Source organism: Mastomys coucha, unplaced genomic scaffold, assembly GCF_008632895.1.
Source record: "Mastomys coucha isolate ucsf_1 unplaced genomic scaffold, UCSF_Mcou_1 pScaffold12, whole genome shotgun sequence".
NCBI classification, from domain to species: domain Eukaryota; kingdom Metazoa; phylum Chordata; class Mammalia; order Rodentia; family Muridae; genus Mastomys; species Mastomys coucha.
In genome coordinates, this window is record NW_022196894.1 from 61,192,244 (window position 1) to 61,205,542 (window position 13,299).

The window sequence follows — 13,299 nt, forward strand, 5'->3', positions numbered from 1 at the left end:
AAATTGTTGCTATGAGAAATATTTCACACTGTTTGCATTTTATTCATGCTATACTCAAAAATAAAGTATGTTTAAATAATTTTTACAGTTTTAAAACACATGAAAATTTTCTAAATGATCCCGTTTTTTCCAAGTAAATAAATCAATACATTTTTTTTCATAAATAAAAGGCTCATTATAAATATGTGAGGCACCAAAGTGTCATATAGCTTATTAGACTGTGCCTGAATTGGTGAAGTCTAAAATTTATATAAAAAGTTCAAAAGTTAAGACACTACTGGTGTTAACATCTAAATAAAATCCAGTGTTAAAATAATCTAGATAAGTGAAAGATCTTCAAAATGAATGAAGGGAACATATGCTTCCATGATTGAATACTGAATTCTATTGTACTTGAGCTTATCATCATGGTTGATTTTAAGGCTTTAACTTGGAAACAAATGTTACCAAAAATATACTTTGCATATAATGTCAAATTTTGAAGTCTTGATCCTATCAAATTTAGATTACATGTAAAATGCCAATTACAATTAAAACATTTAAACATCCCACTGCAGCAACTAAGGTTTTAGGAGTAAAGAACTCTTTTTTCAGAGATTGCACAGGACATCATCATTAAATTGTACTTGTATATAAAACAACACAGCCATCAATATAATCTTTCTTCATAAAAAAGGTCTTTTTACAGACCTTTCCTCAGAAAATACATTGACCATTCCTTACTATCTCTGAGAGAGGCAAAAGACATTGTGACATCAATTTCAGGGATCTACTGAACTCACCCCATGGGATGGGTAGGAGATCCAGCCCAGCTCTCCTTGAATCGTTTTTGAATCTAGTAGATTAACTGTAAGAAAAGAAAAGTACACAAAGATTATAAGTACAATGAGTTATTTCTTCTTTGCTTCTTTTAAAAATGTCTTCTTTGAATATATTGCAGTCTAATAAACAGTGCTGTCCTTCTGTTATTATAAATACATGGTAAGTACAACAAGAAAGCCACAAATAGCTGGAGAGAAAGTAGGTGGATCAAAAGTTGTTATGGTCTTTTAAATTTGTACATGCAGAACACATTAACTATCACATAGTTATACATTCTGACAGGGTGATACTCTTACATGGGAAATAATAAAAATTCAAAATAGGTAAGACATTAATTCTAACATAAAATAACTATAAAGGCAACTAAATTCAATTATCATATGATTCCCATAGGAGTTGTCTTAAATATGCATTATATAATTAATGTCCCTTGTTCTCCATCTCATCTTCTTACTAGCACATGAGACTATCACACATATTATACAATTATGTTCATAATGTTTAAATTATTTAGCATGTACAATAAACAAAGTAGTAAGCTTTACATCTAAGAAGAAACCAAAGCAACAGAAGGCGGTGTTGTAGACCAACACTTGTAAAATCTTGATTACTTATAAAGCATCGGCAATTTTTCTCATAACATTTGTTAGGCACTACTCTGACTTCTAGACTGTATTTACCAAGTAAGAGATAAGTGCATGTAGCTGCATTAACTATAAATGAAAATCAGTTTGTCAACACCAATTTCTTTCACTTGGTTGCAGATTAAAAATTAAAATGTTAAAGAGTGTTTTGAATCTAATCACCAAGAAAAGCTTACTTGGTTGACAGGATACATTACTGTTGTCAGTCTGACCTGTTAAATAATGGAGAGTACAGTTTTACCTCATTCTTCTCCATTAGACAACAAACTTATGGTTGACTAATGGAAGGTGTAAAGGAAGATTACATAAACTAAGCATCTATTATTAATGTGAATCAGAGTAAGCAATCAATAAAAATGTGAATTTCATTTTAAAAATCTAAAATATTCCCATGTCAAAAGACAATGATAATACCTAGACTGTACACCACACATACTTGTGGTTGCAAATTTGAGAAAATTACTGCACTCTTCTAAAAATCCAAATTATCTTTTTTTTTAAACAAGGGAGAGCGCGAACACAGTACCCCACTACCACAAATTATGCAGTCAAGTTTCCCCCATTTGGGGAAATAGCAGGGGTCAGCACATCGGAGTGCAATGGATAAGCCTCGCCCTGGGAAAACCACCTTTGTGATCATGGTATCTCCCCTGCCAGGTAAGTCCAAATTAACTTTTTACAAGGAATTTAAAACAGTATAATATGCTTAGAAATAAAATATATGGGATAGAGTCTTCAATATCAAAAATTACTTAAAAATTTCCTGCTTGGCTTGTTAGACAAGTAAATTAAATGGCTCTAAAACAGTTGACCTTTTCAACTAACATTATAAAACTTGAAATTGAATTATCTCTTTTGCTTTGATGAAAATTATAAATTCAATCTATTTGGTTTGAAAATTGTAATAGTTAAAAATAAGAGTGTCTGAAAAAATCATAATTTACTAATGTCTACCTAAAATGTCTTTAATATTATGTAAATTGATGTTTAAATGTGCAAATAAAGTTTAAATGCACTTTTGCCCTCTGAGGTGTCAATATACCCCTCAGAAAACATAGACCACCAAACAAAACTTCCAATAATATGCATGAGAAGCCCTCTTTGAATTGTTGGTCAGAGTTTTCCTAATATTTTCTAAAATATTATAGGCTATTGGTATTGCTGTTTGTGGCCCCTCAGAAGTGGGTAATAATACCTATTGTTGAAGATTCTGTAAGTGGTGGTGTAAATAGGTTTGGCCTCCAAAGACTCATGTGTTTGAGTGCTTGGCTCACAAGGAGTGGCACTATTAGAAGGTGTGGTCTTGTTGGAATAGTGTGTCACTGTGGGGGCAGGCTTTGAGGTTTTCTCCTGTGTGTGAAAGGAGAGCCTTGTCCTGGCTACCTTTATATCAAGATGTAGAACTCTTGGCCTCTCTAACTCCATGTCTGTCTGCGCTGCCATGCTTCTGGTGTTCTCACCATTATGATAATGGACTGAACCTCTGAAACTGTAAGCCAGCCTCAAATATATATTTGTCTTTCTAAGAGTTGCTTTGGTCATGGTGTCTCTTCACAGCAATGAAACTCTAAAATACCATACTTAAGAAACAGGGTCTAGATGCCTCTGAGTTAGACCTGACCTGAAAGCCTCCTCTTCAGGATTGTCTTTTATGGTAGCAAATGGAGACATGCAAGATTCTAAAGGAAGGAAACAACTAACAACACTATCTAGCTGTGATCCTATGAAAAACATTGATAAAGCATGACAGAAATACCCCTAAGGGTATGGTAGTGGCATGTATACCTTGGTGGTAACACCAGTTCTCCAACTGAATTTCACTTAACAAATGAAAAAAATGTATCTGGTACAGGGAACCTAGCCAATTAATTATCTATGGTTAGTGAACTTGTGGATTTTGGAGAAGACTCTACTGCCATTTGTTAAACCAGCACAATTTATAACAACATTCTAAATATCTTTCCTCATACCCAGAGATAAGTACAGTCTTCACTGCTCATCTAGGAAACAACTCTGTAAAACATGAATGTTGTTATAAAAATGACAACCACTCAAAATACAGAGTTATGAATTCCAGCCCCAGCGTATACATCTACAACACAACTCTTGCACCTAAGGTTCAACAACAGTTGCTGGTGTTAATGAGGAGGGAAAAAATACCAGACTAAGCACATTTGAATTTGGATTCTGCTCAATGAAGAAATAATCCAGAATTCATAATAATAGCATATAAGTCACATTTTTAGTGTGCTTAATTTATGGTCAGTAGAAAAGAAAAAACACCATTACTCACAATTTTGATGCTGTTATCTATCAAGCATTTAATTTTGCCAGGCATGATTATCTTACAATATCATTGTACTAATCCAATCATATAAATATACTTGAACCACCATGAGTTTATAACAAGCTATGGAGCCAGTGTTCTCATAAAATTACTACATGGTACAACAGTTCCACTGAATTGTATTTATAATCAGCTGTCAGCACATGATCTAATGGTGGAGACTAGCTAACATCAAAAATCTTTTTTAAAGTTCTTAATTTAGGTTTATAAGGTGCCCTTTGTTTGTATCCGAATGAGAACAACACAGTCTAAGAATCATAAACACGTTAAAGTTAATTGGAGTTGGTAATTCCATAACAAATCTCTAGTTACATGCTAGTGGTCCTTTTATAGTGAATATTCTGTGTGCAGAACACAGTCTTCCTGAGATAAGTAAATAAAGTTGGGTAGACTTGAGAGTAAAGCTGAGTATGAGTTTTCTGGTACATCTTGACTAAACTGTAAATGAAACACATAGTTTTACTTCTCATATTGCCTTAGGTAAGGTTAGGAATTGATGCTTTCTCCTGTCCAAATATATGAAGGTCCTATAATTTCTTCTCCAGTGTTACGACTGTTCAAATTCCAGGGGGAGGAGATAACTATCTAAATTGTCTAAATATCTAAATACTGTAGTCTGAGCTTTAAACCCAAGTTGTTAATAGGAAGGGATTGCTATCATTTCTAAAAAAGTTAAAATCCCAATTCTAATTTTAACAAAAAATAAGGGAATTGTTCCTGAAAGGTGTTAGGCTCCTGTGAATTGCTTAACTCTAATGTCTGCCTCATGCCAGTTACTTACAAGAAATATGTTACACTTTCAGATTCTAATGAATGTATTTCTAAATATTATTGGCATATAATATGGAAACACATTATTTTAATAACAGAATATTTTCTACTCAAGGAGCTATGTGGTCCATATTAATTTTTTAAGCTAAGATATTTTTAAGTTGGAAACATTTCTTAATGTTAAGATTCTATTTTAGTGGGGTTTGGCAATAAAGTTTTATTTGGAAATTGCTCCCCTAAGTCTAGCAGTACATAGTTTTGTATTTTAACATATTTGCTGTCTGTAGTTTTACCGCTTTTAAATACAGGTGCATGGCTAGGCAAGGGGCTTACATTCCTAAGATGGGGAAGCCATCTTCACTTGGACACGACAATGTGGCACTAACGTGAGACCAGGTAGACCCACGGAAGTGTGGTATTTAATGGTAGAACTGAGTAAATTAGTTAGAAACTAGTAAATGAACTCCAGTTGGTTATAAGAAACTCTGGAAAGGGAGGAGCCACTGTCATCCTTGCCTCTAGTTTTACTGTCACACATCCACTACACTGAATGGTTGACTTGGGACTCCTGGTGGCCACCATTCTTTTCCTTTTGCTGTCCATGTCATAAGGGAGAGATTCAATCAAAATTTTCTTGCTGGCTCCATGATGGCTCCATGAGGCACAAGATTTGATCCTCAGCATCATGAATAAGTTCGTTTTGATATCACAAATAATTGCCCTATCTTCTCTTATTAATAGAAATGCATTAAATTTCCTATCAAAAGACCTTATTTTATTGACTCTTTTGTTTTTGTTTTGTAGATGTTAGATTGCAAGGCCTCACATGAGCTATGGACGTATTCTACCACTGGGATACATTTCCAGGATTAAAATTTCAGGTATTAGAATCAAAAGTTAAAATAGATAATGTCAGATATGTGGATGATTAAAATCTTGTGGTAGAAACCTCTTAGAGTTTCCACTCTTAAGTATCCATGAATACATTAACTTTTTTTTCAAGGACAATCTAACAGCTTTTCAGAATGGCTTCTTGCCCACTTACAAAGATCAGCAGTTAACCTGATATTCACAGCTGGGCAAAATGAGTGCTGCTATGTTTAAACAGTGTTAAAAACTAAAAATTAAATGACACACTCTCTTCCTGAAGCAGATCTTTTCAATTGTCTAATAGCACATCAATACACTTTGTGGTGACATAAGGGTTTCATTGCATGAAAATATTCGGTTATTTATAATTATCAAATAATCATTTCAAAGTGGGCATCCAGCTATAATAGCTAAAGGACTTTAGATTCCTATAATAATAGACATTTTCTTGTAAAGCCTTCACTTATAAGCAGCCTTTATAGCCAATACAAATACCTACAAAATCACAACAACTGAAGACAAGACCATCCTTTCATTCCCTTTTGCTTTGACTAAAGAATAATGACTTTTTCTCTGTTCACATCAACACCTTGGTTACAAAAGCCACATTTCTTACACACTTATCTTTACCGTTTTCATCACTTTCTTTTATGATAAAGAGCATATGCTTGGTTTAGGTTGCAGAGACCAGAAAGACCCTATAATCTGCTTCTAAATGATACTTAAGCAGCCCAAACGGAAGAAAACGACACAGAAAGGGACACACTTAATTCTTGGTGTTGTAAATCTCTGTGTTGTTCTCTGTCATAAATAATAAGGAATTAAAATTTCATGACTTATATTTTGAGCAAAAGTTAACTATAGCTCAGCTTCTTTGCACTATTTTATGTGTACATTTTGCGATAGTCTATTCAGAAGAAATTTAGAAAAGTCTGGTTTTTGATATACCTCAATCTGAATTTATCTGTTATTTTTACATCTTTTTTATTTAAATGCTTTTTTGGGATACTTAGTAGCAATTTTATATTTTTCTAAACATAACACCCTATTTTAATAGAGATACTGTGCTACAAATAACAACTGCTAATATGCTAGTGACACTATAAAATATTGTAATTACTGTATATCAAGTCTTTTGCATTTAAACTTCTCAGAAACCTATGTTAAACTTAATATATAAATTGTCCTCTAAATATTTAGTTAAGACTAATTCTCAGATTTCTAGATAAAATATTTATTTAAAAATATCAACAGTTCTTAAGATTTCTGGCTTTTCCTTTTCTTTTTCTTTTTTTTTTTTCTTAAGTTACCTTTCATTACATGATAAATCTGTGGATTTTTGTCTGTAATACAGAGTTCTGGACAAGGAAGTATACTAGAAATTTATCGCTCTTAGTGAGTTTCCTCTTAAGAAAAATTTCTGGATTTACCTCTATACAGAGTTTGTTAAAGGAACTGCAATTACGTGCCTTGTCTAAACCTGTACAAATAGCAGGGAGGATGCCTCTAAATGAAAACACAGCATCTCACCCACCACAAGACTTCCTATTTACCTGATTACATAGTTCCAGGAGATAACAGCCCAAATTGCACTTGCCACAGACACTTACACAGGTGTAAACTATGCTATCTTTAAGCACAGCGGACTTTCCCGTTTTACTCTTCTAATCACAAAAAGTTCCAAAGGATATACACTGGTAATGCTAACATACACCCATGAAGCTATCAAAAACTCAGCTGGGGCAATCTGCTCTAGCAAATACTCTTTTCATATAAACTATTGGAATCTTTTATCAGTGAAGTTGCAGTAAACGAACAACCCAAATGTTGAAACTGTCAAAAAAATATTACGTTTCTGTTTCTGCACACTTATTTGTAAGTAAGTAATTTAGATACATTTTCCAGTTTAGACCTATTTTCTAAAATATGTCTAACAATATATTTCAAACCTTAAGTATAAATGGCATGTTTTCACTGCACACTTCGTTTTTAAATATTCTAGAAACAAAACAACTTATTTACTTTTAACTCTGAAGAGGACTTTGAAAGATTAAAATGTGAAAAATAGAAACAATATAGTTAGGGCAAATAACATTCTTAAACACTTAAACAAATATATTGTCTTTTAAAATCAGGCTACCTTGGTATGTTTTAATCAAAATCTCAAAATCTTGATTATCAATCAACCTTCAGATGTGAAATCAAAATTCTGTTGAGTCATAGTCTGACAGATGGCTGTGAGATTAGGATAGAACCTCTTCTCATGTAACACTTTTTAGAAATAATAAAAAGTTCACTGAAATTCTCTGGACATAGAAATCTAAACATTAGCAAGAGAAGTAAAACTGTAGTGAAGAAAGAAATTACATGTGGATTTAGGAATAAGCTTTGAATATTGTATTATTTAAATACATTTTTTTTGCAAAAGAAGTTAATTTCATTATAAATAAAATATTAAAGTATTTTCAATATCTGGAAAAACTAAAAGTAAGTACAGCTTTGGCTTCTTGATATTCAGGAAAGTATTTAGAAGTCATGTGTTATGGATTTTGCTAAAGACAATGCAAATTTGAGTGATAGCTATAGACACACATAAACAGGATTTTTTTTTATGGAATACATTTGGATATTTATAATAGTCTACAGAAGACCCATCTATTTCAAAACTCCAGCCATTTTCTTCAAATTTGGGGATTACGGTGTCAATGGAATATATCAAACTGACTGCTGGGGACAGTCAGAAAACATTTAATTTACTGATGAAAGAGAAGGTAGAGTTCAAACGGATTTGAGTGTGGTTTTTCTTGGTAGTGTAATTACATTGTGAAGAGGGCCTGCAGAAGCTTCCAGTTTGGGATGGTCCCTTTGTGTCGGTGCCATGTGTTTCCAATCTTCTCACATGAACACATGCATGCATGCGTATCCAGCACAGAGCTTACGTTCACCTTACATCTGCGCTGGCTGGGAGTTGTTCTCAGTATTCAGCTTCTCAAGTGGACTTTTTAAACTAGGAGTTTGTTTAAGTTATTAAAATCTGGAAATGTGCAGTAGAATCTAAAATGTTTAGTTATACTCATCTCTGTCAAATGACATGCAGCAAATAATTGATCTTTTCTAGATACTGAATTTGCAACAGTAATACGTCCTCTGAAGACTTGTGTCATGATTTTCACTGTTTCATATTATATATGTCATTTCAAAATTTTTATTTAAGAAAATCATTCAAGGTCCATCTTTCCCACCAGAACTAATATTTATACAGGCATGGAGCATGTCAAAGCTTATAATATTTCCAAAATCTAGTCTGAAAGCAACCATGATCTGCATAGCCTTGGTAAATAGACATAAACAAGGCATTATAACTATGAAAGATGAGTTCCTGTATAGTAAGAAATTCAGTGCATCTCACTTTTCTTTACTTCTTGTAACAGCTTCCAAAACTGCAATTTTGAAATTGAGTTTATGATTCCAGATTTTTATTAACATTTATTTATTTTATTAATGTGTTTGTGTGTCTGTGTGATCGTATGTGTTCCACATGTGTGTAGGTCCTGGAGTATTCTAGAAGAAAAAATCAGATTCCCTGGAACTACCATGTGATTGTGAGCCACCCTGAATGTGTTGAGAACTGAACTGCTAACCTGGACCCTCAAGATCTCTCAGATACTGGACCACCAACCAGGCAGCATATACCAGCTGATATGAGGCCCCTAACACATATGCAGCAGAGGACTGCTGGGTCTGGGTTTAGTCAGAGAAGATGCACCTAACCCTCAAGAGACTGGAGGCCCCAGGAAGTTTAGAGGTCTTTTGGCATGGGGGTTTGGGGTCATCCTCAGGGAGACAGGGGTTGGGGAGGAGGTATGGGATGGGGAACAGTCAGAAGCTGGACCAGGAGGAGCATAAAATCTGCAGTATAAACAAACAAAGATTAAATAAAATTAAACAAAAAGAAAGGAAGGTTGAGTATTTTCAACACTGAGGTATCTCTCCAGTTGAAGGACACTGAACTTTTCATGACTAACATTAAGTATAATAAATCTACAATAAATACAAGCCCAGTCATATAACAAAACATCCATAACTTCAGAGGTGATCATTACAAAGAAAAAAATTTTAAATACTAGAAATTTTGTATTTTTTTCTGAGTTATAAAAGTCTTTCCACACTTAAAATGATTTTAAATATCACTTTCAAGGGTGATAAAATGCTATAGTTTACAATGTACAAATGTCTAAGAAGGGCAATTGTACCTCATAATATAGGGAAACTATTACTGTCATTATAAATTAAATTAACCAGCTCAGTCACCTGAAATATACATAATTATCCATGGAAAATTTGTTTTTCATGAAACAAGGACTTTAAAAGGGTAGTCTAGGCCAGAAATGTTGATAACATACAGCAAATATTCTGAGTTTTTCCTTTGAGTTACCAAATGTAAATGAGTCTTATCTATGGTAAAACAGACAGAGAAAATAAACCAAGAGAAAAATAGTAGGCTTTAAAAAAGTATTTCTAGGAGAGATGGCTCAGCAGTTAAGAGCACTGACTGCTCTCCCAGAGGTCCTGAGTTCAAATCCCAGCAACCACCTGGTGGCTCACAACCATCTGTAATGAGATCTGATGCCCTCTTCTGGTGTATCTGCAGCCAGCTACAGTGTAGTGTGCTTACACATAATAAATAAATAAATAAATCTTTAAAAAAAAAAAAAAAAAAAAAAAAGTATTTCTAGTATTTCATAGTAGTTAAATTTAATAAGATTTTTATATTTAATAAAGGGGAAGAATTTTAATTTATTGTTATTCTTTGGGTAATAATTTTAGTTCTTTTCAGTCTTGAAAAGCAAAACCTACCTTAAATTGCTTTGGCAGATTTGTGGGAATATTGTCATTATTACAGACAGTAAAGGGGAAAGATCAAGGTTAGACTATGACAAACAACAGTTCTTTTAATTTTTAATCTCACTAGCAATTTATTTTCCAGAATAAATTTTACAGCATCTTGTGTGAATATCGGAATACTCATCTATAACATTTTAGTCACAGTGTGGGAACAGTTCAGTTTGGTGAGAGAACCCTCTCATTGGCAGCACACACACACATACACACCACAGACACAGAGCTTGCCCTGCAAACAGAATTTTCCTCAGAGCAGTGTTTTGCTTATCCTAAGGATTAGTAAAATGAGCCACATGGAAGCCTTTGCAAATTAGTTTCTCAGTCTGACTTCTCAGTGTGAAGATTGTCTGCCATCTTTTGCATTAAAAACTCTCTTTATAAAAAAAGCCTTAACTTTACTACTCAAAAGATATTATCATCAGCTAAAGCAGTTTTGCAAACCTGAAAGAGTGTTCACTACTAACAAGCGATGCTATTTCTTGTATGTGTTCTGAGGGAGACTTGAAATGTTAAGTTTTCTAGGGTTTAGAAAAAGGACAACTTTGTCAGTGAAGAAAAAGTACAGATTGGGAACCTTATATTTTTAAGAAACAGGGAAAGTTTCACTGTCACTAGGGCCAAGTAGGATTATTTGCCTACCATTCTTAATTATTATTGGAGAAAAGTTAGTTTAACCTTGTCGTAATTTCTGCAGGAAATGATTCTGATGTTAACTAAATGTACCTCTTAACAACTAAACAGTGCTGTTTTCCAAGTTACCTCAGTACTTTATAAGTCTCAGCTATATAATTGGTCAAGATTGTTGTTTTGAGAGCAAATAAAACAAAATTCAGTTTGGGAATTTTTATGTATTTAATTCATTTTGTTAAATAATTTATTTTTAAGTCTTAGACCTATAAAAGGATATACATTGCAGCTGTATATAAAGGCCAGATCCACAAGTATTGATTTTGCATGTTATTAAATACTTAATAACAGAATACAAGGGTTTTATAAACTCGCATTAAAGGCTGTGTTTTTAAGTCAACTTTACATTTCCTTTGATTTGGAAGCATTATCTAAGTCCATACATGGATTTTAAAAACCACATTTAAGAAAAAAGAAATGCTGAGTTGTTTTCCAGATGTAAGGGTGGAGAGGACCTGCTAAGGCTTTCTCATTTGCCAGTGACTGCTCAGTCACTGGGCCCTCTTCCAGAATAGAGTGGATAACAGACAACACATTAGAAAGGTTTTTCTTTCTTATTTTTATTTTTTATTTTTTTGGAGAGAGGGGAGAGGGAAGGTGGAGAGAGGGAGAGCAAGAGGGCAAGAGAGGAGGGTAAGAGAGTAAGAGAGCAGAAATTTTAAGTTAAACCAGAAGTAGTGACTCACTTCTACAATTCCAGCACATGTAAAAAAAAGTCAAGAGTTCAAAGCCAACCTGGGCTACATGAGACAATAACTAATATGTTTAAAAGTTAAACATTGACATTACAGCTATAGAATAAAGATACTTAAAGGCAGCTTGCTCTCTTACTTAGAAGCCTGATACCATCAATACACTATTTTTGCTCTTTGGCAGGTAAAGGGAATTCATTACATCAATTAATGTTAAACATGTATGTTGAAATTCCCCATGAAAAGCATAATTGCTCCATACTCAATTTGCTACTTAAGAAAGTACCCTTTTAGTTACCAGTTTAACTCTCTTAAACAAGATACAAGTATTTTTTAATGTAAACAAAGACAAATCAGTTAATTTTATTTTTTCATCTTAAGTATTATTTTTTTTTTTAAGAAGAATCTCTCGAATCAGAGGGTTTTTCACAGGGAGGTGCACCTACATTTTGGAGCATGCTCTATTTCTTCCTCTTCCTGATTTTCTGTGGCAATTCCTAGAGTCAAGTCACACGCCATTCTTGGGAGACAAAAACAAAAACCCCTCAATGATCACACCCTGGTTATGGTGACAATTTTCTCACAGTTTTCCTTTTTGTTTGTTTGTTTGTTTTTGTTTGTTTGTTTTGATTTTTTTCTTTTGTCTGTGGAATCTGGAGAAATCTTTATTTTGGGGGTGAGGCATGTGTTATTTGAATGTTAAGAAAGCAGAGGTCAAGATAAGTGAAGAAAAAGCTCCCTAGGCTTCTGAAGTGCATCAACTTCCCTTAACTTACAGATAATCATCGTCTATGTGTGTACCTGCTTGGAAAGTTCCAAGTCCTCTTACTGATTTAACTTAACTTCCCCTGCCAAAATGTTCTCAGCATTTTGAAGTTAATTTTGCAAAGTCACAAAACAAATTAGTTCAGTCACAAAGAGCAAGGCTGACAATCTAGTACTGTTCTGGAATGAAAGGACTCTTCGCAGATTCACAGGACTTGGAGAGAGGAGAAATTAGTCAACGTGAAGACACAGAGGCAAGGTGTAGCCTGAATCCAGTGGTATGTTGCTGGATGTTTCCTCAGTCCTATCCAAGAAATGCCCTAATGCGTATGTTAGGCATGGTTGATGTAAGGCTTCAGTAAGGGATGAATGAAAAAGAAAAAAACACCATTGGGACAATGAGGTTGCAACCCCAGTGGAGGACAGGACATTTAAAACACTCTTAGCTACTGGATTCAGCCATTATTTAAGAGGAATATTGAGGGCACTCGTCACAAAAATATACGCAGCAGTAAACCATGAATTTGCTTGGACTACTCCACTTTGAAGAAACACTCTATGACCCATTTCAAGTTTATTTTCAAACTCCAAAGGAAACAAAACAAAACAAAACAAAAATATATGGTACCAATCTGAGAGAGGAGTGGTTTCGGGGAGGGGCATCAGGACTCTGTGTAGGAGGAAGAAGGCTTATGGAACACTCCTTTAGCGATGGGGAAAGGTTAACAGGTCGATGTCATCTGCAGGTAACATCTAAAGAACACCGGAAAAGCAAAACAATTCCTTTATTTAGAAACGG

At 34.0% G+C, this 13,299-nt stretch overlaps 1 protein-coding gene and 1 non-coding gene across 3 annotated transcripts in view; both read right to left on the reverse strand.

The window, feature by feature from the left end:
* The window catches only part of Epha3 (EPH receptor A3), a 314,096-nt gene that overhangs the window by 293,323 nt on the left and 7,474 nt on the right, over nt 1–13,299 (reverse strand). For both annotated transcript variants that reach the window (XM_031364209.1, XM_031364208.1), the window contains exon 2: nt 783–847. In XM_031364209.1, coding sequence (XP_031220069.1) covers nt 783–847 — 65 coding nt within the window. The remainder of the gene's footprint in view (nt 1–782; nt 848–13,299) is intronic.
* LOC116086755 lies at nt 1,969–2,131 on the reverse strand. The gene has a single exon (XR_004117107.1). It is a non-coding gene; the product is annotated as a U1 spliceosomal RNA (small nuclear RNA).